Below are 25,686 nucleotides of genomic sequence, written 5' to 3' on the forward strand. Positions count from 1 at the left end.
TAGTGGACAATGAGGAAGGTTTTCAAAGCTTGCAGAGGGATTTGGAACAGCTGGAAAAATGGGCTGAAAAATGGCAGATGGAGTTTAATGCAGACAAGTGTGAGGTATTGCACTTTGGAAGGAAAAACCAAGGTAGAACACACAAGGTAAATGGTAGGGCACTGAGGAGTGCAGTAGAGCAGAGAGATCTGCAAATACAGATACTAAATTCCCTAAAAGTGGCGTCACAGGTAGATAGGGTAGTAAAGAGAGCTTTTGGTACATTGGCCTTTATAAATCAAAGTATTGAGTATAAGAGTTGGAATGTTATGGTGAGGTTGTATAAGGCATTGGTGAGGCCGAATTTGGAGTATTGTGTGCAGTTTTGGTCACCGAATTACAGGAAGGATGTTAATAAGGTTGAAAGAGTACAGAGAAGGTTTATAAGGATGTTGCCGGGACTTGAGAAACTGAGTTACAGAGAAAGGTTGAATAGGTTAGGACTTTATTCCCTGGACCGTAGAAGAATGAGGGGAGATATGATAGAGGTATATAAAATTATGATGGGTATAGATAGAGTGAATGCAAGCAGGCTTTTTCCACTGAGGCTAGGGGAGAAAAAACCAGAGGACATGGGTTAAGGGTGAAGGGGGAAAAGTTTAAATGGAACATTGGGGTGGGGCTTCTTCACACAGAGAGTGGTGGGAGTGTGGAATGAGCTGCCAGATGAAGTGGTGAATGCGGGCTCACTTTTAAAATTTAAGAAAAACTTGGACAGGTACATTGATGAGAGGTGTATGGAGGGATATGGTCCAGGTGCAGGTCAGTGGGACTAGGCAGAAAAATGGTTCAGCACAGCCAAGAAGGGCCAAAAGGCCTGTTTCTGTGCTCTAATGCTCTATGGTTCCATAGATGTTGCCTGACCTGCTGAATTCCTTCAGCTTTGTGTCTGTGTGTGTCTGCTCTCTGTAAAGTGAGGTCTGTGAGAACTGATACATCACCTCCTTCCTCCCATAATGATGGTTTCATGGATCAGGAAGTGGTAATGGAGTAATATGTGACCCCACCACGGGGCAGACATCCTCCCACTGATGGGTAAGTTAATTGTCTGCTGTGTGTGGGTGTCAGGCAAATCAATGGGGACTTACTGGGTATGTGTATGCTACAGGGAAATAAGTAGGAGAAGAGAATTGTATTGAAGTCTGGCATTGACTTGATGGGCTGAATGGCCCGATTGTATGGAAATATTGGGTGAAAATGAGACATATTATGTGACGAGTGCTGTATTTGGAAGAAAGAGGTGACTTACAAATCTACAGTTGGTAAACGTCAGCGTCACTATGGTATGTAGTTGCTTTCCAAAGGGTTTCAAAGGTACATTTAATGTCAGAGAAATGTATACCATATACATCCTGAAATTCCTTTTCTTCACAACCATCCATGGAAACAGAGGAGTGCCCCAAAGAATGAATGACAGTCAAATATTAAAACCCCAAAGTCGTCCCAGCTCCCCCCTCCCACGCATAAGTGGCAGCAAGCAACAATCCCCCCCTCCCACCGGCACAAAAAATCATCGACACCCGCCACTGAGCATTCAAGTGTGAGCAAAGCGACAGCAAAGTCACAGACTTGTAGTTACCCCAAAGATTACTCGTTCACCTGGTATTTGACATACCACTGGCTCTCTCTCCCTTCCTCCCTCTAACAAGGGAGAAAGTGGTGTCTCCATTTTCACAGCGAGTGGGAAGGTATGACAAACAACTCTCTGGTTTACAATGCTAAAAGTCTGTTACGTTGCTTTATTCGTGCTCTGTGCCCAAAGATCACGAACCTCTGGGAACACAGCTGCAGATATTCCGACTCTCCCGACGACACACGGGTCTCCTGTCGTGACACTGACCCTCAATCCGCCCGTCTCCAGAGCCCCAAGATCCTAGGTTTCGAAAGTCGAGCTGAGTACTTAGGCCGAGCCCTTGGCATGCCAAACAACAATGGTTGGTTATGAAACCCGGAGAGTGGGTCCCATACCCACAAAGAACCGTAGTCATTGTGTAATTTTTGTCTTAGATAATTTGATAGTTAAAGTTGTTTGGGTCAGATTTATTTATTATTGAGATATAGCATGGAATTTGCCCTTTGAGCCATGCCACCCAGCAACCCTCAGATTAACCTGAGCCTAATCACGGAACAAATTACAATGAGTAATTAACCTACCAGCCGGTTATTATCATATGCAGAAATACATGTATGCTCAGGAGCAATGAAAAGCTTGCATTGCAGGCATGCAGCATTGAATGTACAGGATTCACGAGGAAATTATATACGGATAATATACAAGTAAGGACACGACTAGAAAAGAGAAAAAGGAAAATCTATTTTACTGCAATGCGCTCAGAATGGTCAGCGTAAACGCTCGTGATTAGGATTGTGTCAATTGGTTCAAGAACTGAATTATTAATGGTGCTACCTGGTGGTGTGGGACTTCAGGTTTCTGCCCGATGGTAGCTATGAGAAGATGGCATGGCCCAAATGGTGGATATCTGTGGCATTGCCTCCTGTAGATGGTGGGGAGGAACGTGCCCATGATGTATTGGGCAGAATCCGCTGATCTCTGCAGCTTCCTGCACACTTCAAATTCTAGCTTAATTGTCATTCAGTCATACGTGCAGATGAACACAGCCAAATGAAACAGTGTTCCTGCAAAGCCAAGGTGCAAAACACAGTACCAGCAGTCGGGCACAGCACAAGACACACAACAGCACATATACAGTAAACGCAATACCTACAGTCACAAAAATAATAAAGCCAAAGTCCCAGAGTGTCATGAGCTGTAGATTAATGGTGCGTTGGACCTTGTCCCTGAGCTATGTTCCACAAGAACAAGCCCACAGCTGTCCCCATCACGTGCCAGTGCGGCCGCAGACGACTGCAACTGTGCTTGTCTTCCACTGAGCAAAACGGAATGACGGGAGGGGGCAGCAGCCAACACGGCCTGCCGTGTCACACCGAGTCCCCTCGGCCGCTGCAGCAGGCGATCCGCCGGCATGAGGGCCCGGCCCACGCAGCTTCTGCCACCTTCGGTCCCGTCAGTGAACTGGGCTCATGGTATTCTGCAGTTCAAATACCCAACAGGGCCTTGTGGTCACAAGAAAAACGGCCAAGACATTGCTGTACCGGACTGTGACGCAACCGTTCAGGAAACTTACAACAATACTCTTGTAGAACTGCTGTTTTCAATAACAGGAATTGATTGCCACATTTATATAATAACCCCATTGTCTACTTTTTCACTAATGGATTGTGGGAGACTCACCACTGCTGACTTTGCATTGCTGATTCTGGCTAAGGTCTACTTGTCTGTTGGGTCTATGAGACCTATTGTACATGTCACTGTGCCTCTGGCTGTGGATTCCTGTCCCCAGCAGAGGAAAGGAACCAGCCTGTATTTCTGTGAAGCAACAAGGCCCCTGCACCAATCTCCAAGATCATTGACACAAGAGTTTCTGCAATTGCTGGAAAACCTGAGCAACACACACAAAAATGCATCTGTGCAGAGAATAAACATAGTGCTGATGAAGGGTCTCGGCCCAGAATGTCAACTGTTCATTTCCCTCCATAGAGGTTGCCTGACTCTCTCTGAAGATTTTGGCTTGCTGATTTTCAGCTCAACTCCCATTCAATTCCTTGCAATCCTCGACACTCCTTCGTGGTGCAAATATCACCCTCCTTCAGACCATAGGGACTTCTATTCAAAGTACTTCTCCTTCCTAAGCTCATCACCGCTACAGGGGTATAGGCCGCCAATAACAGCTCACCAGAGTCCTCTCTCCTGGGCTAGTCTTTCCGTCTTTCAAAGAGTAACCCATCAAAGATCTGTCTGCTCCCAGGAATGAGGTATTTCTGTAGCACTGGGTTTTCTTTTGGATGGGATTGCTAGCCCTATGCTCAACCGTCCCTGTTTCACAGCCAGGCTTGGGACTCCATGGCAGTTATTCAAAACATAGTAACATAGAAATCTACAACGCATTACAGGCCCTTTGGCCCACAATGTTGTGTTGCCCATGCAACCTACTCCAGAAACTGCTAGAGTTTCCCTACTGCATAGTCCTCTATTTTTCTACACTCTATGTACCTATCTAAGAGACACTTAAAAGTTCCTGTTGTATCCACCTCTACCACCATTGCCAGCAGTGCATTCCACACACCCACCACTCTCTGTGTGGAAAACTTACCTCTGACATCTGCCTTGTACCTACTTCCAGGCAGGTACCTGGAATGTAGCCATTTCAGCCCCAGGAAAAAGCCTCTGACTATCCACATGATCAATGCCTCTCATCATCTTGTACACCTCTATCAGGTCATCTTTCACCCTCTGTCACTCCAAGGAGAAAAAGCCAAGTACACTCAACCTATTCTCAGAGGGCATCCAAGCCAGGCATCATCCTTGTGGATCTCCTCTGATATCTCTATAGTATCCACATCCTTCCTGTAGTGAGGTGACCAGAACTGAACACAGTACTCCAAGTGGGGTCTAACTAAGGTCTTACATAACTGTAACATTACCTCACAGCTCTTATCAACCTGTACAGTAGCATTGAGTGTCCTATGGACATGGACCCCAAGATCTCACTGATCCTCCTCACAGCCAAGAGTCTTATCATTAATATTATACTCTGTCTTCAAATTTGACCTACTGAAGTGAACCACTTCACACTTATCTGGGTTGAACTCCATCTGTCACTTCTCAGCACAGTTCTGCATCCTATTGTAACCCCCTGGGTCGCCTCAGGCTCGCTCAGCTCGTTCTTGTCTAGGGGGAGCAGCCTTCGGCCCCGCCAAACTGGGTAATCAGCTGGTGTGGATGCTGTGTGATGTCTCCGCCTCGCCCAAAAACAGACAGGACACCATATGCGATTAAATGAGTACAATTTATAAAGGTTACTATAACTAAGTGATTAATAACGATACAGTATATATGAAGAGAAAATTAAAGAAAAGGCGCCAAACTTATCAAAGTCCAAACCACTTCGTGCACAGCCGTTGGAGCTCAATTTCTGAAGTCTTCTGGCCACCATTCGATCCCCTCCGAACTCCTCGACTCGCAGCTCAGGACCCTCCGAACTCCTCGGACTCTCCAAACAGCTCAGGACCCTCCGAGTGGTCAACCAAGCACATCTAGCTTCATCCCCCACCCCCCTCGGAGAATCTCCCGGCCTCGGACCCCCCTTTGGGGTCCGATCCTCGCCCAACTTACAGCATTACGTCCTCTCTCTTGACCCCCTCGCGCCGATCTGCCCAAAAACCCGTCAACAAAAGCTTACAGACTCAGAAGAAAGAACATTAATCCCCATTTGGTTTACAAAGGAATACCATTCTCGTTATCAGTAAATTAGCATTCCTGCTAGTTAACAAAAAGAAGAAACCCTCTTTACACTATCAAAGTCACACTGTAACCTCTAACAACCCTCCAGGCTATCCACAACACTCTCAACTTTTGTGTCATCAGCAAGCTTACCAACCCATCTCTCCACTTCTTCATCCAGGTCATTTATAAAAATCATGAAGAGTAAGGGTCCCAGAACAGATCCCTGAGGCACACCACTGGTCACTGACCTCCATGCAGAATATGAACTATCCACAACCACCCTTTGCCTTATCTGGGCAAGCCAATTCTGGATCCACAAAGCAAGATCTCCTTGGATCCCATATTGTCTTATTTTCTGAATGAGCTTTGCATGGGGAGCATTATCAAATGCCTTACTGAAATCCATATACACTACATCTACTGCTTTATCTTCATCAATGCGTTTTGCTACCTCCTCAAAGAATTCAATCAGGCTTGTAAGGCAAAACCTGCCCTTGACAAAGCCATGCTGACTATCCCCAATCAGGTTATGCCTCTCCAAATGTTCATAAGTCCTGTCTCTCAGGATCTTCTCCAACAACTTGCCCACCACTGAAGTCAGACTCACTGGTTTATAATTTCCTGGGCTATCTCTACTCTCTTTCTTGAACAAGGGAACAACTTTTGCAATCTTCCAGTCCTCTGGTTCTTCTCCTATCCCCATTGATGATCCAAAGATCATTGCCAAAGGCTCAGCAATCTCCTCCCTCACCTCCCACAGTAGCCTGGGTTATATCTCATCCAGTCCCAGTGACTTATCTACTTATTAACTTAATACCTTTCAACAGCTCCGGCATATCCTCTTTCTTAAGTGTTTCAGTTTGCTGTAAGCCATCCCCACAATTGTCAAGGTCCTTTCCACTGGTGAATACTGAAGCAAAGTATTCATTAAGTACCTCCGCTACCTCCTCCGGCTCCGTGCACATTTCCACTGTCGCTACTGATCGGTCCTATTCTCACATGGCTTACCCTCTTGCTCTTCACATACTCGTAGAATGCCTTTGAGGTTTTCCTTAACCCTGTTCGCCAAGGTCTTCTCAAGGTCTCCTCTAGCTCTCCTAATTTCATTTTTGATTGCCTTTCTGGCAACCTTGTAATTTTCTAGAGCTCTAATAGTACCTAGTTTCTTGAACCTTTTGTAAGTTTTTCTTCTTAACTAGATTTTCTATGGCCTTTGTACGCTGTGGTTCTTTTACCCTGCCACCCTTTCCCTGCCTCAGTGGAAGATACCTATGCAGAACGCCAAGCAAGTGTTCCCTGAACACTTGCCAGATTTCTGCTGTGCATTTCCCTGAGAACATCTGCTCCCAAGTTCCTGCCTAATAGCATCATATTTCTCCTTACCCTAAATAAACATTTTCCCAAATTGTCTGCTCCTATCCATCTCCAGCGCCATGGTAAAGGAGATGGAGTTGTAATCATTACCTCCCCAATATTCTCTCTCATCAAGAGGTCTAACATTTGAAGTGCTGTCTCTCCATTAATGTAGGAGGTTCAGGGACAAATTGCACACAACAAGACCCCATGATAGGAATGTGATGCCACCGTATGCCACCAAGCTACCTGGTTTATTTATATAATTTAATTTTTATTTAGAGATAAAGTACGCAAACTCTTCTTTCCGGTACAGTGAGACTGCACCACCCAGTTAACCAATTAACCATCTCACCCAGAAATCTTTGGAATGTGGGAGGAATGGAGGAGGCCCACGTGGTTGTAGGACAGCACGCACACTCCTTACAGAGAGCAGCAAGGATTGAGTCAGGTCTCTGGTGTTGTAATACCGTCACACTACCTGTTATGGAGAGGAGGTGGGATAACTCTGCCAATGATCCTTCAGATGGTGTCCTAGGAAAGTCAATCTACCAATAGTTCAGAGTTTAGCGCCACACTTAACAGCACTGGCTGTAAGTTCGGGGTTTGATTCCCACTGCTGTCTGTATGGAGTTAAAAGGTTCTCCCTGTGGGTTTAGTCCAGGTGCTCAAATTTCCTCCCACATTTCAAAGGCGAACGGTGAGGGTCAGTGAGGTGTGGCAATGCTTGTGGGCTGCGCCCAGCACAATCCTCACTGATCTGATTTTATGCAAACAGCGCATTTCACTGTATGTTTGGATGTACATGTGACAAATAAAGCTAACCTTTATCTCTTATTTCTTCAAAATTTCCATGGGACCAGTGGGCCCAAATCTAGTGCTCGAGTCTCTGCTCTGACACTGACTATGGCGGTTCCCTCTCATTCCCTCCCTACCTCTCTGCCTTTCCTTCCATTTCCTACCTCCTTCTTCTCCCTTGCCCCTTCCCTCTGCTTCCTCTCATCCTCCCCTTCCCTCCCAATGTCTACACCCTCCCTTCCCCAGGGCATCCTTTATGCTTCCCTGTTTGGGACCTACGCTCACTCCATCCCATCTTTTCTCTGCCTCTCACACTCCCTCCCATCCCCTCACCCCCTTCCTCCTTTCCATCTCCCACCAGGAGTGGGGGAGGTAACAGTGTGAGGTGTGCCGAGGGTGTTGGCATCCTCCGGCTGTGAAGGGGAATCACCAACTGCCAGATGTGAGGAGAGAGTCCACACTTTTCAGGTATTAGGAGCACATCCCTGCCAGATGTGCAGATGAACCACAATATGCCAGATGTGAGGTAGGAGTGCATATGTGCCTGATGTTGAGAGTGCAGGCTGCCTCCAGGCCTCCAACCTTCAGTCTCTGCCCAGACTGACAGACTCGTAGACACCAGGCCATGTGTGCAAATGTAGTAAACTTCTTTACTTGGATGATCGACAACATTCACGGAGCCATACAGTGTGGAATCAGGCTCCTCGGCCTACTGAATCCACCCCGACCAAGTTGCCTGGTTGAGCTAGTCCTGTTCATCTGATTTGGACTATATCCCTCTAAATCTTTCCTACCGATGTAACTCTCATAATGCCTCGAAATATTCTAATTATACCTGTCCCTACCACTTTCTCTGGCAGCTCATTTCATTCACCCATCACCCTCTGTGGGAAAAAATTACCCCTCAGGTGCTCTTTAAATTTTCCCCTTCTCACCTTAAACCTGAACCCCCTGGTTTTTGACTCCCCTACCCTGGACTGTGACTGGTCTGATAAAGTGTCTCAACCCAAAGGGTCGACTCTTTATTCCTCTCCATAGACGCTGCCTGACCTGCTGCGTTCCTCCAGCGTTTTGTGTGTGCTACTCTGGATTTCCAGCATCTGTGACTCTCATGTTCAAAGTAAATTTATTATCAAAGTACATATACGTCACCATATAGTATTCACAGCAGAACAGAGAAATACAATAGAATCAATGAGAAACTACACACGTGCACAGACAACCAAAGTGTAAAAGAAAACAAACTGCAAATAAAAAAATAAGTAATACAGAGAACATGAGTTGTGGAATCCTTGAAAGTGAGCCCATTGGTCTGGGATCCATGTGTCAGAGATACTTGTTCAGGAGATAAACTCCGAGATCATCATTTTTAACCATCCTGTAATTATTAAGGTGCACTGATTGAATGGAAAAAGTCTAACCGTTCTGAATGATACACATTAGAACGGAAGAAGAACATTAGAAAGTAGCTACAGAGTAGGCCATTCAGCCCTGAACTCTGTCCCACACACTCAGTGGCCACTTTATTAGGTACACCTGAACACTTGCTCATTAATGCAAATACCTCATCAGCCAATCATGTGGAAGCAACTCAATGCATAAAAGTACTGTGAAGAGGTTCAGTTGTTCAGACCAAACATCAGAATGGGGAAGAAATGTGATCCAAGTTACTCTGACCATAGAATGATTGTCGGTGCCAGATGGGGTGGTTTGAGTATCTCAGAAACTGCTGATCTCCTGGGATTTTCACACACAACAGTCTCCAGTGCAGGAGTTCCCAATCTCTTTGTTGCCATGGACCCCTACCATTAACCGAGGGGTTCATGGACTACAGATTGGGTACCCCTGCTCTAGTATTTACAGAGAACAAAAAAAGTGTAGTTAGTGCTAGTTCTTTTGACGAAAACACCTAGTTAATAAAGGAGGTCAGAGGAGAGGGGGCAGATTGGTTCAAGATGACAGGAAGGCAACAGCAACTCAAATAATCACACAACAGTGGTGTGCAGAAGAGCATCTCTGAATGCACAGTTCATTGAACCTCGAAGTGGACGGGCTACAATAGCAAAAGACTGTGAGATACCGAATGAAGTGGCCACTGAGTGTATCTGATCTGACCCAGGCCTCGTCCACTTTTCTCTGCCAGTTGCCCATTGCCCTCAGTTCCCCAGGTCTTTTAAACTTTGATCCCCCTCCGCTTTAACTAGCTGCCAGTGATCTAGCCTCCACAACTCATCAGTGGGGTAAAGAGTCCCAAAGCTTCATCAGCATTGGCAATAAGGATTTTTAGTGTTAAACTCCATCTTGCTTTGGAATATTTAATGAAATGGATATAAAATAACCAAATCTGTTTTGTTAAGTGAACACTGCCCTTGTGGTCGTGGGTGCCAGTGTTGTGCAAGTATATTAAAAATGAACCACGACTAATTTTATAAATGTGTAGGCCTATCAAAACTGCTCTGCCATTCCGTCAAGGCTGATTTGTCACCCCTCTCCGCTCCGTCCTCCTGCATTCTCCCTGTAACCTTTGACACCCTTGCGGATCAAGAACCTAACAACCCCCTCCCAGTGACCTGGCCTCCTCAGCTGATGCGGCAATGAATTCCACAGATTCACTACCCTCTGGCTCAGGAAATTCCTCCTCTTCTCGGTTCTAAACGGGTATTAGGAGACTGTGTCTTCTGGTCCGAGACTCTTCCACTATCGGAAACATCCTCTCCACATCCACTCTACCGAGACCTTTCACTATTCAGTGGGAATACACTGCAGGCCGCTTGACTCCTAAGGAATGCTTGCTGTTGTGCAAGATGGTGTTGAATTCAGAGGATTTTAAACATCTCGGACACATCAGCTGACAAGCAGGTTCATTGCCCAGTGCTGTTAAGTAAACTGTTAATCATTGGATTTTAAAAGCCTGTGGAGAGGAGTATTTTAAGTCATTAGATAAAGGAGGATACAGACTGGAATGACATTTTACTTATTTTAGTTTATATTTTCATGTACATTTTATGTTAATTTAAATCAATGTTAGCTCATGGTTTCATGTTTGTAAACTGCTGCTGCTGTAAGAAGATAAATTTCATGGCATTTATATCCTGGGGAAACTAAAATTTGTTCATCAATGCACTGTACAGATAGAAAGTGGCCACTTCATTTGCTACTTCAGGATGGGGAAGTCAGGTGATTTAGGTGACTTTGACCATGCTGGTTTGAGTTCTTCAGAAACTGCTGATCTGGGATTTTCATGTATAATACTCTGAGTTTACAGGAAATGGTGTGAAAAACAAGAAACGCACAGTGAGTGGTGTAGTTCTGTGGGTGAAAATGCCTTCTTAATGCGAGAGGTCAGAGGATAATGGCCAGACTGCTTCAAGCTGACAGTAACTCAAAAAATCCATGTGTTAAATTGTGGTGTGGAGAAGAGCGTCTCTGAATGCACAACATGTCGAACATTGAAGCAGATGGGCAGAAGACATGAACATTCACTCAGTGGCAACCTTTTTTAGGTACAGGAAGTAACTGATAAAATGATCACTGAGTGTATTTTCTGGACAGCTTAGTAGGAAGCTCATGTTGTGGTTAAACCATACAGACAATCCTGGGACCGGACTTTGGGGAAATGGAAAAAATAGAGAGGGTGAAACAACTTTATTCCCATTATTATTATTTTTATTCTTTCTGACTCTTCCTTCATTCATTTCTTCTTTCCCTTTCTTATCAAGGATCAACTTTATTACCACATACATGTATTAGGAATTTGCAGTGGTGTGTTTGTCCGAATGCAACATGCAGCAAAAAGTAGCAACGTTCAATAATTATAAAGAATAAATTATATAAAAATAAAGTTAAAGCACAAGTGTGAAGTAAAATATACATAAGTGCCAGCATGTCTTTACAATGTAAACTGCAGTATAAACAGTGGTTTAACATGTCTACAGGGCAGTGCAGCGACAGGGGTAATGGACAGAGGGGTAGGGGTGGCTAACTAGAATGGTTGATCTGATTAACCTCCTTGGGGGACAAAACTTTTAAGATGGCGTTTTAATAGCGCTTTCTAGAAGTGAGCTATTGGAAAAGGCAATTTGCTGGGTGGTTAGCATGTACAGTGGTATTTCTCTACCCACGTCTCGTCCTGCAGTAATGGTAGGCTGCAAGCAATGAGGTCTATTAACTTCACTTACACTGTTGTTGCATTCTTCACAGACTGCACCCAATCCTTAATTTTATCATGAATTAACATCGGACCAACGCTTTGAATTGATTTGCCCTTGCCCTTATTGATTACCTTGCCCTTCAGAAGTGGAAGGACTGAGAACGATAGTTTGGTAGAGGGTTGGAGGAGATTTACCAGGGAGCTGCCTGGACTCGAGACCGTGTCTAGTGAAGATAGGTAGAATGCCCAGGCCTTTTCTCTTTGTGGCAGAGGAGGAGGAGCAGTGGCTTGATAGAGGTGTACGAGGTGAAGAGGCACAGATAGAGTGAAGCTTTCCCAGGGCAGAAATGGCTGACGCAAAGGGGCATAATCTTAAGGTGATTGGAGGAAGGTGTAGGGGTGATGTCCGAGGTAGATTTTTTACACAGAGAGTGGAGGGTGGGTGGAATCCCCTGTCGGGTGTGGTGGTAGAGGCAGATACGTTAGGAACATTTAAAAAACTATTAAATAGACATGTGGATGATAGAAAAATGGAGGGTTATGTATGGGATGAAGGGTTAGATTGATCTTGAGTAGGTTAAAGCATTGGGACAACATCATGGGCCAAAGGGCCTGTACTGGGCTGTGGTGTTACAAAGAACATAGAATAGTACAGCACATTACAGGCCCTTCGGCCCACAGTGTTGTGCCGACCCTCAAACCCTGCCTCCCATATAACCCCCCACCTTAAATTCCTCCATATACCTGTCTAGTAGTCTCTTAAACTTCACTAGTGTATCTGCCTCCACCACTGACTCAGGCAGTGCATTCCACGCACCAACCACTCTCTGAGTGAAAAACCTTCCTTTAATATCCCCCTTGAACTTCCCTCCCCTTACCTTAAAGCCACGTCCTCTTGTACTGAGCAGTGGTGCCCTGGGGAAGAGGCTCTGGCTGTCCACTCTGTCTATTCCTCTTAATATCTTGTACACCTCTATCATGTCTCCTCTCATCCTCCTTCTCTCCAAAGAGTAAAGCCCTAGCTCCCTTAATCTCTGATCATAATCCATACTCTCTAAACCAGGCAGCATCCTGGTAAATCTCCTCTGTACCCTTTCCAATGCTTCCACATCCTTCCTATAGTGAGGCGACCAGAACTGGACACAGTACTCCAAGTGTGGCCTAACTAGAGTTTTATAGAGCTGCATCATTTCATCAGGACTCTTAAACTCTATCCCTCGACTTATGAAAGCTAACATCCCATAAGCTTTCTTAACTACCCTATCTACCTGTGAGGCAACTTTCAGGGATCTGTGGACATGTACCCCCAGATCCCTCTGCTCCTCCACACTACCAAGTACCCTGCCATTTACTTTGTTCAAAGCAATTTACTGTGTTCAAAGTAATTTCTTCCTTTAACATATTTGCCCCATTGTAAAGTTCTATCAGCATAAATTGGCTTGGTGTTGATGTTGCAATATTTCTCATTTAATCTCTGAGCATGGCCTCTTTAACCAGGTTGCCAAGTTTGCTGTCTGAGCTGCTTATTTCGAAACCAAGAGGCGGCTATCACTGCACAGGCAGGGTCAGGCTGTCGGACCCAGCCCTGTGGCGCCCTGCCCTTCATAAATGAAAGCATTCAGAACAAAAGAATAAAGGTCATGCTGAACCCTTGTATGTGGTTGGGCCACAGCTGGAGCATTGTGTGCACTTCTGGTCCGCTGCGCCTTAGGGTGGATGTGAAGACTGGGGGTGGGGGGAGGTGGAGACTGTGGGGAGAAGTTTGGGAGAGCTGGGAAGTTACCAAAATGGTATTAGTGATGGAGGATCATCAAGCCCAATCTTAGATTGGAGAAAGTGCCACTGTTCTCCTTAGAACAGGGGTTCTCAACGTAGGGTCCACAGACCCCGCATTTAATCGGAGGGGTGTCACCCAGTTCGGATGTGGCCCAAGGGCGGAGCGAGAGACACTGAAGCAGGTTGATAGTTCACAGACTTTAATGCAAACAGAGTTAGAGGGAAAAGAAACCAATAAACGCTAGGTCAAACAGGACCATTAACTAAAAGTCTCAGATGGAAAACGAAGCCGACACTGCGGCTGAAAAGAACAATGAAGAATAAAGCAAATAGAGTCAGCTGACTCGACAGTCCGGTTTCTCAGGCAAGGCCGAATGCAAACAGGCAGCGAAGTGTTTCCGTGCTGTGCCTAAGTCTCGACAAATACTAAAGCGGATTGAATGGAGTTAAATACTATACTATCACAATGAAATAGTAATTAGCTGACACATGCGAATTCACAAGCACAATTGCCGTATCTGCTGCCCTGCCAAATCCATGGTGGTGACAAGGTGTCTTTGGCGTAAAAGAGGTTGGGGACCCCTGCCTTAGAACGAAGGGTTGGAGGGAAGATTTAATTGAGATTATATCTATTTAGACGGAACCAGAAAGGAAGAAGGCCCTTTGACCCATAGAGTCTGTGACAACCATTAACCGACTCCTTCTACGCAAATCCTATTTTCCTTATTCTCCTCAATATCCCCTCAACTCCCCACTCATATTCCACCAGTCAGCTGCACACTAGGGGCAATTTACAGTGGGCATTCAACCTGCCAACTTGTTTGCCTTTGGGATGTGGGAGGAAACCAGAGTTTATGGAGGAGGGCCACGCATAGGCAGTACCACACCTAGTCAGGATTGAGGGCAGTGACGCTATCAGCTGTGCCTCCAGGGCCCCTTTGGTTTTGGGTAAGGGATGTGGAGAGGGAGCGTGAAGAACACGTTTACACAGCGTGTGGTGCTGATGCAGAACTTACTCTGCCCGCGAGGGTGGTGCCAGTAGACACTCGTGGTTTTGGACAAGAATGAGACTCAATGGGCCAAATAAGCCTCTTGTACTGCAACAACTCCATGACCCATTTACGTTAGTCATAGATCCCTAGAGTGAGACAGCATGGAAGAAGGCCATTCAGCCCAACTCAATCATGCTGACCAAGAGGACAATCTAAACCAATCCCATCTGGTTCATATCCCTCTACCCGAGAGATATGAATCAAATCCCTTTTCGATGCCGTGGACCTATACCAGTAAGCAAAGGGCCCATGGAACCCCTGCTCTAAACCTTTCCTATCCATAGTCCTTGACTTACTCCCATTTCCCACCAACCCAGGACCTCACGAACCTAATCATCTGGGTGAGACAAAGCAACGTCTAAGAATGAATAAAGATCAGCTTTATTTGTCACACGCGCATCAAAACATTCAGAGAAATGTGTAATTTTGTGTTAGCAGCCGATACCGTCCACATAGGGCAGCCATGAGGGTCGCCATGCTTCTGATGCCCATAGCTTACCAACCCTAACCATACATCTTTAGAATGTAGGAGGGAATCAGAGTGCCCAGCAGTCACAGAGAGAACGTACCAGACGGGTGTAAGAATTGAACCCTGCTCACTGATCACTGGCATCAAAATGTTGGATGCATATGTTCTTTTGAAAGTAATGCACTATGGGAGCCTGTTTGTATGTATAGGTGTACGTTTACGTATATGTACGTATAGGTATCCATCAGGGAGGAGGCACAGCAGCCTGAAGTTGACCTATCATGGACACTACCTCACCCTTCTGCTTTCCCACTAATCATTCCTTTTAGTTGTAACCTAGCGCAATGTTTTAATGCCCTGCACTGTACTGACACCACAACAAACAACATGGTCAAAGTTGTTGTTCAGACCAGAATGTGGAAGAGATGTGATCTAAGTGGCTTTGACCGTGGAATGATTGTTGGTGCCAGATGGGGTGGTATAAGTATCTCAAACTGCTGATCTCCTGGGATTTTCACACACAGCAGTCTCTGGTTTACAGAGATTTGGTGTTAGTTGAAACCAGTAATCTCATGGTCCGGGGGAAAGAAGCTGTTTCCCATCCTAACAACTCTTGCCCTGATGCTTCGGCACCTCTTGCCTGTAAAGAACATTAATGTCAGACCTGCAAGCAGGCAGCTCTCAGAAGCCACCCAGCTAACAGGACTCATCCGCCACTCGCTTCCAACTCATCACCTGCACCCAGTCCTCGTTCGCACAGCCATCCAGCCAGCCTCATCCCCTTGCTCCGGGCCTTCAGTTACCTTGTTGCCCAGTCGTATTAAATATACGTTCTCTCTTGTTTTGTGGCTCCTCATGGCTTGTTATTTTACAATTTATTATTAAAGTGATTGCACACTGCTAAATCGTCTCTGCTGCGCTGCCTTTGTGTCTAGCCCCCTTCACATTTCCTGACAATCAATGCTCGATCTATGAGTCTATAATTACTATGAGTTGAAACTACATTTAGCGGACCAGTAGACCTTTAACTCTTTTTTTGGCTTGTGAGAAACTTCTGGTGTATTTTGAAAGAGTAAATGTCAGACTGATACAGCTGATAAACAAACAACTTTCAAAGTGAAATGCCACGACTTGTCAAAATAAATTACAGTTTGAATTGCAGATATATTTGTGAAATATTCTTTTCTATACTCTGATTGCTGTTCTTTGAAGAAAGACTAAAGCAAGACTCGTTTCAATGAGAATGTGTAAAAATGGTAATTCATGCGTGCAGCCTAAGAGTTGGGGAGATCTGAAATGCAGTTTTTGCACCTGTATTTGCTCAGGAGATGGATGCAGAGTCTATAGAAATGAGGCAAAATGAGGCATCAGCTTCACAAACCCTGTACCGATTACAGAGCAGGAAGTGTTTGCTGCCTTGAGGCAAATTAGGGAGGATAAATCCCCAGGGACTGACAAGCTGTTCCCTTGAACCCTGCAGGAGGCAAATGCAGAAATTGCTGGGACCCCAGCAGAGATAGTTAACTCATTCTCAACAACAGGTGAAGTGCCCGAGGACTAACAGCTAATGCTGTTCTGCTGTTTAAGGAAGACTCTGAGAGTAAACCAGGAAGTATAGGTTGGTGAGTTGTGGGTAAGTTATTGGAAGGTATTCTAAGGGACCGAATGTATGAGTATTTGGATAGACAGGGACTGATTAAGGATAGTCAGCATGGCTTTGTGTGTGGCAGTTCATATCTAATCAGTCATAGAGCTTGTCAAGGAAGTTGCCAGGAAAGTTGAGGGTAAGGCAGTGGGTGTTCCCACATGGGAGGCTGGTCAAGAAGGTTCAGTGGCTCAGGATGAATCACATTAGACATTGGCTTTTTGGGAGAAGTCAGAGAGGAGTAGATGGTTGGCTGACTGAAGACCTGTGACTAGTGGAGTGTTACAGGGTTTGGTGCAGGGTCTGAAGTTTTTTGTTAACTGATCAGCAAATTTGCGGATGACACCAGGAAAGGGAGTGTTGGCGGACAGCGAGGAAAGCTATCATGGCTCGCTGTGGGATCTGGAACAGCTGGAAAAATGGGTTGAAAAATGGCAGACGGAATTTAGTGCGGACAAACGTGAGGTTTAGTGCTTCGGTAGGACCAGCAAGTGTCGGTCTTACCCAATGAACTGTAGGGCACTGAAGAGTTTGGTAGAACAAAGGAATCTGGGAAAACAGGCCCATAATTCATTGAAAGTGATGTCACAGGTTGATAGGGTTGTAAATGGAGTGAAGTTAGGAGAAGGGGAAGTACAATGAGATCTAGGTGTTCTTGTACATCAGTCAATGAAAGCAAGCATGCAGATACAGCAGGCAGTGAAGAAAGCTAATGGCATGCTGGCTTTTATAACAAGAGGAATTGAGTATAGGAGTAAAGAGGTCCTTCTGCAGCTGTACAGGGCCCTGGTGAGACCCCACCTGGAGTATTGTGTGCAGTTTTGGTCTCCAAGTTTGAGGAAGGACATTCTTGCTATTGAGGGAGTGCAGCATAGATTCACAAGGTTAATTCCTGGAATGGCGGGACTGTCATATGTTGAAAGGTTGGAGTGACTGGGCTTGTATACACTGGAATTTAGAAGGATGAGAGGGGATCTGATTGAAACATATAAGATTATTAAGGGATTGGACACGCTGGAGGCAGGAAGCATGTTCCCACTGATGGTTGAGTCCAGAACTAGAGGCCACAGTTTAAGAATAAGGGGTAGGCCATTTAGAACAGAGATGCGGAAAAACTTTTTCACCCAGAGAGTGGTGGATATGTGGAATGCTCTGCCCCAGAAGGCAGTGGAGGCCAAGTCTCTGGATGCATTCAAGAGAGAGTTAGATAGAGCTCTTATCGATAGCGGGGTCGAGGGATATGGGGAGAGGGCAGGAACGGGGTACTGATTGTTATGATCAGCCATGATCACAGAGAATGGCGGTGCTGGCTAGAAGGGCCGAATGGCCTACTCCTACCCCTACTGTCTATTGTCTATTGTCTAAAGCAATCTTTTGGCACATTGGCCTTCGTAAATGAAAGTATTAAGTACAAGAGGTGGGATGTTATGTTGAAGTTTTGGTTTGAAAGCAGAGTTTCCCCTCTCTTAGGTGGACTGCCTTCCCAGGCTGACGAGCTCCACCTGCCCGAAGGAGTATAGATAGGGTAAATGCAAGCAGGCTTTTTCTCTGAGGCTGGTAGGACTACAACCAGAGGTTGTGGGTTAAGGGTGAAAGCTTAGAGAGAGGGGAACGTGAGAGAAATTTCTTCACTCAGAGGGTGCTGAGAGTGTGGAACAGGTGGCCAGCGCAGGTGGTCCATGTGAGCTTGATTTCAATGCTTAAGGGAAGTTTGGACAGGAACATGGATGAGGGGATATGGAGAGCTATGTTCCCAATGCAGGTTGTTGGCTCAGCACAGACCAGATGGGCCAAAGGGCCTGTTTTGTGCTGTACTTTTCAATGACTCTGAAAAAGATACAGTATAAGTGAAAGGTCACATATTGCTTTTGCAGAACAATGACTTACAGGCTCATCAATAATAATGAAGCCTGGTGCTATTACACACACCTGTGCCTTTAATATTATATTTGGAGAAGCAGCACGGTAATGGGTCCGTACAGCCTAATAACCTGCCACGCTTGAAATCAGAATGCAAAATCAGTGGACTGGTTACGTCGGAACACCAATGCCAAAGAACAGCCAGGCCTGCAAAAAGTAATGGATACATCTCAGTTCTTCACCGGAAAAGCCCCCCAGTATTAAGCACTTACACAGGGGGCGGTGTCACCAGAAAGCAGCACCCACCATCCAGGACACGCTCTCTTCTTGTTGCTGCCGTTGCGCGGGAGGTAGCTGCACGCCTCCAGGTTCAGATGGTACCGCACAGCCACCAGGCTCCGGAACCTGCATTGACCACAACCTGTAGGCTCACTTCTTACAGCTTATCATCTCAGTACTTTTTAGGTAATTACATTATTATTACCTGCTTTGTGCGTATTCGAAGTTTGGCCTCTTTTGCACATTGTTTTTTTTGTCAGACTTTGCGTGTAGTTTTTCATTGATTCTATCTCTTTGTTCCACTGCGAATGCCTGCAAGAAAATGAATCTCGGAGTAGTATTTGGTAACGTAGACATACTTTGATAATAAAGTCATATTGAACTTTGAAAGGGACTTGGGAGATCCCATATAGATTTCTCTAAAGGTTAACTTGTAGGTTGAGTCAGTGGTGAGGAAGGAAAATTCAATGTTAGCATTCATTTCAAGAGGGTTAGAATATAAAAGCAAGGATGTAATGCTGAGGCTGTACAAGGCACCGACCAGACTGCACTTGGAGTATTGTGAGCAGTTTTGGGCTCTTTATCTAAGAAAAGATGTGCCGGCATTGCAGAGGGTCCACAGGAGGTTCATATTCTAGGGAATGAAAGGGTATGAGGAGCATTTGATGGCACTGGGCTAGTATTCTCCGGAGCTTAGAAAAACAAGGAGAATTCCATCAAATATTGAATGGATGTGGAGAGGGTTTTCTTATACAGGGTGATTCTAGGACCTCAGAATAGTAGGATGTCCCTTTAGATCAGAGATGAGGAGGAATTTGTTTAACCAGAGTTTAGTGTTTCTGTGGAATTCATTGTCACAAGTGGCTGTGGAGGCAAAGTCACTGGGTATATTTAAAGTGGATGTTGAGAAGGCAGGAGAATGGGTTGACAAAGATAATAAATCAGCCATGATGGTCTGGCAGAATAGATTCAATGGGCCAAATGGCCTAATTGTGCTCTTATGTCCAATTACATCCATGTGACCAATTAATCTACTGAGCCATACATCTTTGAAATGTGGCAGGACATTGGAGCATCTGGAAGAAATCCATAGGGCCATGAGGAGGACACAAAAACTCCTTACAGACAGCCAAGGTCACTGGCACTGAACTGACCCTGGGTCACTGGCACTGAGCTGACCCAGGTCACTGGCACTGAACTGAGCCAAGGTCACTGGCACTGAACTGAGCCCAGGCCACTGTTACTGAACTGAGCCCAGGTCACTGGCACTGAACTGAGCCCAGGTCACTGGCACTGAACTGAGCCCAGGTCACTGGCACTGAACTGAGCCAAGGTCACTGGCACTGAACTGACCCTGGGTCACTGGCACTGAACTGACCCTGGGTCACTGGCACTGAACTGAGCCCAGGTCACTGGCACTGAACTGACCCAGGTCACTGGCACTGAACTGACCCTGGGTCACTGGCACTGAACTGAGCCAAGGTCACTGGCACTGAACTGAGCCAAGGTCACTGGCACTGAACTGACCCTGGGTCACTGGCACTGAACTGACCCTGGGTCACTGGCACTGAACTGAGCCCAGGTCACTGGCACTGAACTGACCCAGGTCACTGGCACTGAACTGACCCTGGGTCACTGGCACTGAACTGAGCCAAGGTCACTGGCACTGTAATAGTTTAATGCTATCTGTGCCTCTTTGTAGGTTATTAGGTGGGCATGGAGAGCCATTACCTCCAACTTCCCAAGCCAGTGACTTCTACTGCCAAGGACGTCAAAGGGATTTAGGTGCATGAGGACACCTCCAGCTGATGGTCCCTTCTGTCTTGAACAATTCTGGCTTAGAAATGTATCAGCGTTCCTGCAACGTGACTGGATCTAAATCCTGGAACTCCCGTCCAGAAGGAAGTGAGGGAGTATCTTCATGGCACATTCAAGAAGGCAGATCACCAAACTGTTATGCTTTGCAACCGCAAAACATTGAAGTAATTCAAAGGAAAACAAAGGATTGAAGTGCAAGTCTTAGTCTGTGTTTACTTTAAGGGAAGCCCTCACGGATCATGAGGTAGCACCATGACGTGTGCAGTTCATGTCTGTTTAACCTGTGCTGAACTATCTAAAGGAACATGAAAGCTGAACCAAACAAGATATTTACAGGGCTGCTCACATATTACTGAAACACTAAATACAAACATTCTCAGGGAGGCTGTGGGGTTAGTGCTCGATTTGTCAGCAACACCCAGGTCATAAAACAAAGGAATAATTAAGATCCTTCTTGCGTGGCACAAAAATGCAAGGAATCAGCCTTCTATCAGAATGGAACCCTAAGCAACTCACCAGGTCAGGAAGAATGAGGGGGGAAACAGAGAGCTGGTGTGTCAGGCCAAGGCCACCAGCATCTGGCATCTCCCATTCCTCTGTTCCACTAGTATGTAGTTCAACACGACACACTCAGTGCCCACTTTATTAGGCATCTCCTGTACTGAATAGACTGGCCTCTGAGAGAATGTTCATGGTCCTCTGCTACCGTAGCTGGTCCACTTCAGCGACTGACGTGTTGTGCATGTAGGGCTCTCCTCTGTACACTGTTGTTGAAACGTGCGGTTATTTGATCACCTTCTTGATCAGGGACAGAATTCAGACCTGAGATCCGAGATCAGAACTAGAGGGGCCCAGGATCCCCAGAAGGTTGTTGGGCTTGGAAACAAATGGGAAAATGGGGGCAGGGTCAAAGTCAACGTTGAGTTTATTGTCGTTTGCACAAGTGCATGTATGCACTACAGGTACAATGAAAAACTTACTTGCAGAGGCATGTTGCATCAGATAAACGGCATTCATAAGAAAAACATTAAAAAGGACACACTTTGAGCAAAAACAAGGTCCATTAGCTGCATCAGGCATAGCTTATTGGAGGGGATTTTTAAAAAGTATTAAAATTTCATAGATGTGTGACTTTAAGTGTGGCTGGCTTGCACCAGGACACAGGGAGATGACGTGGCTGGTGAACAGGTTCAAGACCATTTGACGTTGACACGTGGCTGCTACCCTGTGTAAGACACTGAAAGGATAACACTTGCTTCTCTCTCTCTCTGCTTTCAGCCCGAGTACAGAGTACCGATGGCTACAGGCTGCCTGTCAGACAGATTAAAACCGTGTTTGTACCAGTCTCCGAAGGAGACTCCTCCCTCCAGTGTGTTCCGGTCCCTTGGGCTGGAGGCCGAAGGCCCGGAAGGGGGCTACACCGAGGAGTTTGTGGAGCCAGTTGATGACAAGTACAGGTGTGAGCAGTGCCACCGGGTACTGCGCAATGCCAAACAGACGGCGTGTGGGCACCGGTTCTGCGAGAGCTGCATTGACGCTCTGCTCAGGTAAGCACAGCATTCACTGGCATGCTACCTAGGGAGACCATTCAGCCCATCGAGTCTGTTCTGCAATGCCATCATGGCTGACTTATTATCCCTTTCAACCGCATTCTCCTGCCTTCTCTCTGTAATTAAGAACTGATTAACCTCCCCTTTAAATATCCCCAATGACTTGGCCGCCACAGCCGTCTGTAGCAACAAATTCCACAGATTCACCATCTTTTTGCTAAAAAAATTCCTCCACTTCTCTGTTCTAAAGAGCTGTCTGTCTGTCCTGAGGCTGTTCTCTGGTCCTAGACTCTCCAACTATAGGAAGCAGAGTTGCTCTGTCTGTGGGACGAGCTATTTCAGAAGATATTAAATGGAGACTTTGTGTCTTACCTTTCTAGCAATGGTCATCCCCAACAAGAAAAGGCCTAACCCAATGAGAGAGCAGACTCATAGGCCAGATGGCCTAATTCTGCCCCTATAATCAATGCGTTACCCACCTTGAAGAGAAGCCCTGAGATACAGGCTAGAGTTTGTGTTCAGTTCTGGTCACCTCATTATACTGCAGGAAGGATGTAGAATCTTTATCGAGGGTGCAGAGGAGATTTATGGTGAGCTGCCTGCATTAAAGAACATGTCTTATGAGGAAAGGTTGAGAAAGCAAGGACCTTTCTCTCTGGAGTGAAGGAGGATGAGAGGCAATTTGTACAGAGGTGTACAAATTGATAAGAGACAGATTGGCTGGCTAGCCAGAGATATTTTCCCAGGGCAGAAATTGCTTATATCAGTGGTTGTAACTGGAGGAAAGTATAAGGGAGACTTTTTACACAGAGGGTGGTGGGTGTGTGGGATACTTTGCCGGGGTGCTAGTGGCAGATACAATAGGGACATTTAAGAAACTTTTAGATAGGCACACGGAAAAATGGAGAGCTATGCAGGAGGGAGAGGTTAGATTCATCTGAGAGTAAGTTAAAGGGTTGGCACAAGGGAAAAAGGGAAAAAGGGCCTGTGCTATGCCGTAGTGTTCCACATTTTATATTCATTTGCACGCATGAAGAGCCAGTAACATTATACTATTTATTTTCTAGCTTGTGTTGTAAATGTACCTTAAGAATTGTTAATTTGTTTGTGGTATTATCGCTTTATATATTGTATGTGAGTTATATATACTGTGTCGTGCGGAGGAATGTTGTCTGGTTTGGCGGTGTACTTTATATATTTTATGTGAGTTTATATGTTTGTATTGTGTTGTGTGGATACATGTGTACAGTTAATGGCGATAAACTGGACTTGAACACAGTGGATTGAGCAGTGACTTTATAGAGGTGTTTAAAATTGTGAGGGGCCAGAGCAAGTACAAAGCAATATTTGGTTTAGGGAAGGTAGAGGAATATATGAAAATGGGCACCTTGATCAGCGTGGACAAGATGGGCCGTAGAGCCTGTTTCCAAGATGTTTTGCTTTTATGACTCTATGACTCTGTCAGTCTCCGACAGGTCACCATTGGCCAAAAACTCCATTGGACCAGCCACATCTATACAAACTTAAAATCCGTAGAGACAGAAACAAGGTTAACATTTCAGGTCTGGTGATTCAGTGCTGCAATAGAGCGATTTGGAATTGGTTTATCATTCGCAGATATACCGTGATATGGTGAAAAACTTAGATTTGTGTGCCATTCATGCAGATCACTTGGAAAAATAAGTACAGAACATAGATTGAGACTATAAACTATTGAGATATGGTAAACTTAAACGGGCATTTTCCACTGAGGTTGGGTGAGACTAGAACTAAAGGTCATGGGTTAGGGGTGAAAGGGGAATCTAAGTGGGAATTTGTTCCCTCAGAGGGTGGCGTGAGTGTGGAACAAGCTGCCAGCCGAGGTTTGATGTGGGTTCAATTTAAACATTGAAGAGAATTTCGGAAAGGTACCTGAATGGGAGAAGTGTGGAGGGATATGGTCCATGTGCAGGTTATAGGACTAGGCAGTTTAATAGTTTGGCATGGACTAGATGGGCTGAAGGGCCGGAGTCTGCGCTGCAGTGATCTATAGCTCTCTGACTCAGTACGTAGAGGTGGTCCGAGGGAAAAACAGGGTGCTGAATATAGTGTTACAGTTGCGGAGAGGAGCACTGCAGGCAGAAAACAAAATGCAAGAGCCTCTACACGGTAGATTGAGTGATCAAGAGTTAATGTTTTATCAGTGTCAGATTATCAGAGTTTTACTCCACCGGGGGTGAACTTTCAGGCATGCGTGCCTCAGCAATAGAAATGCGCCAAAACTTCCCCACTCCTGTACTTACAGTAAGTCCCCCATTTTCACCCAAATTTCCTGGCTTTCTCGAGGGAGAATTCCAGTGGGGAGTAACCATGCACAATGGACTTAAAGTCCTCTTCAGAAAAATCCACATCCCGGTATTTCAAGCAGGTAATCACAACTGACTGGCCCCTTGAGCCTTCAATGAACACAGCAAATGGAAGCAGGTAATCCGTCCACCTCAACCATCAGCTCGGGCAGTGCCATCGTTATTGGTATTGGTTTGATATTGTCTCATGTATTGAACTATGGTGGAAAGATATTAGAACATAGAACTCCACAGCCCACGATGTTGTGCTGACCTTGTAACCCACTCTATGATCAATCTCACACTTCCCTTGCACTTAGCCCTCCATTTTTCTTTCATGCTTGTGCCCATATAAGAATCTCCAACATGTGCTTAATGTATCTGCCTTTATCATCACCCTGATAGCATGATCCACACACTCACAGTTCTCTGTTAAAAAAAACTTACTTGACGTCTCCCCAATATTTCCCTCCAGTCACTTTAAAATTAATAATCTTTGCCCTGGGAAAAAGGTGTTTGGTTCCACTCAATGTGTGCCTCGTATCATCGTACACACCTCTATCAAGTTACCTTTCATACTCCTTTGCTACAAGGAGAAAAGCTCACTCAAGCTATCCCCATAGGACATGCTCTCTAATGCAGACAACATTCTGCTAGATTTCCTCTGCACCTTCCTATAACAAGGCCACCAGAACTGAAGACAATCCTCCACCTGTGGGTTTTATAGAGCTGCAATATTACCTCATGGTTTTTTAACTCAGTCCCCCAACGAATGAAGCAGTGAATCACTTTGCTCTTTGGTGACAAACAGAAGGCTTTTTTTGTGTGCCAGCTAGGTCATGTCACGCATAAACACATTGAGGTAGTGAAAGTGAAACAGAATGCAGTGTTTCAGACCAGCAAAATCCACCAGCCTGAAAGGACGTGGCTTCTCCTTCTGGTGTCCAGAGCGCACCGCGTTCACCCATCAGGTCTGCTCGGGTATCACCTCCCAGGTCCCACCTCTACCGCCAAGGTGCACTTGATGATGAACGCTGGAGTAAGTACTAGGTCATTACACCAGGAAAAAACATAGGAGCAGAATTAGGCCATTTGGCCTATTGATTCTGCTTGGCTATTTGATCATGGCCGATTTATTTATTTATTTATTTAATTTATTTTCCTTCTCGACCCCATCCTCCTGCTTTCGACTAATTAAGTACCTGTCAATATCCACTTTAACTATACCCTATGACTTGGTCTCTGCAGCTCCATGTGGCAATGAATTC

At 45.5% G+C, this 25,686-nt stretch overlaps 1 protein-coding gene across 3 annotated transcripts in view; it reads left to right on the top strand.

Annotated features, from left to right (window-relative positions):
• LOC132381812 (TNF receptor-associated factor 3-like) overlaps positions 1 to 25,686 on the top strand; it is a 96,522-nt gene that overhangs the window by 14,734 nt on the left and 56,102 nt on the right. For 2 of the 3 annotated variants that reach the window (XM_059951413.1, XM_059951412.1), the window contains exon 2: positions 21,823 to 22,091. In XM_059951413.1, the coding sequence (XP_059807396.1) occupies positions 21,841 to 22,091 (251 nt within the window). In that variant the 5' untranslated portion in view covers positions 21,823 to 21,840. Of the gene's footprint in view, positions 1 to 21,822; positions 22,092 to 25,686 lie in introns of those variants that run through there. The other variant, XM_059951414.1, reaches the window with a different exon arrangement.

Source organism: Hypanus sabinus, chromosome 26 (assembly GCF_030144855.1).
Source record: "Hypanus sabinus isolate sHypSab1 chromosome 26, sHypSab1.hap1, whole genome shotgun sequence".
NCBI classification, from domain to species: Eukaryota; Metazoa; Chordata; class Chondrichthyes; order Myliobatiformes; family Dasyatidae; genus Hypanus; species Hypanus sabinus.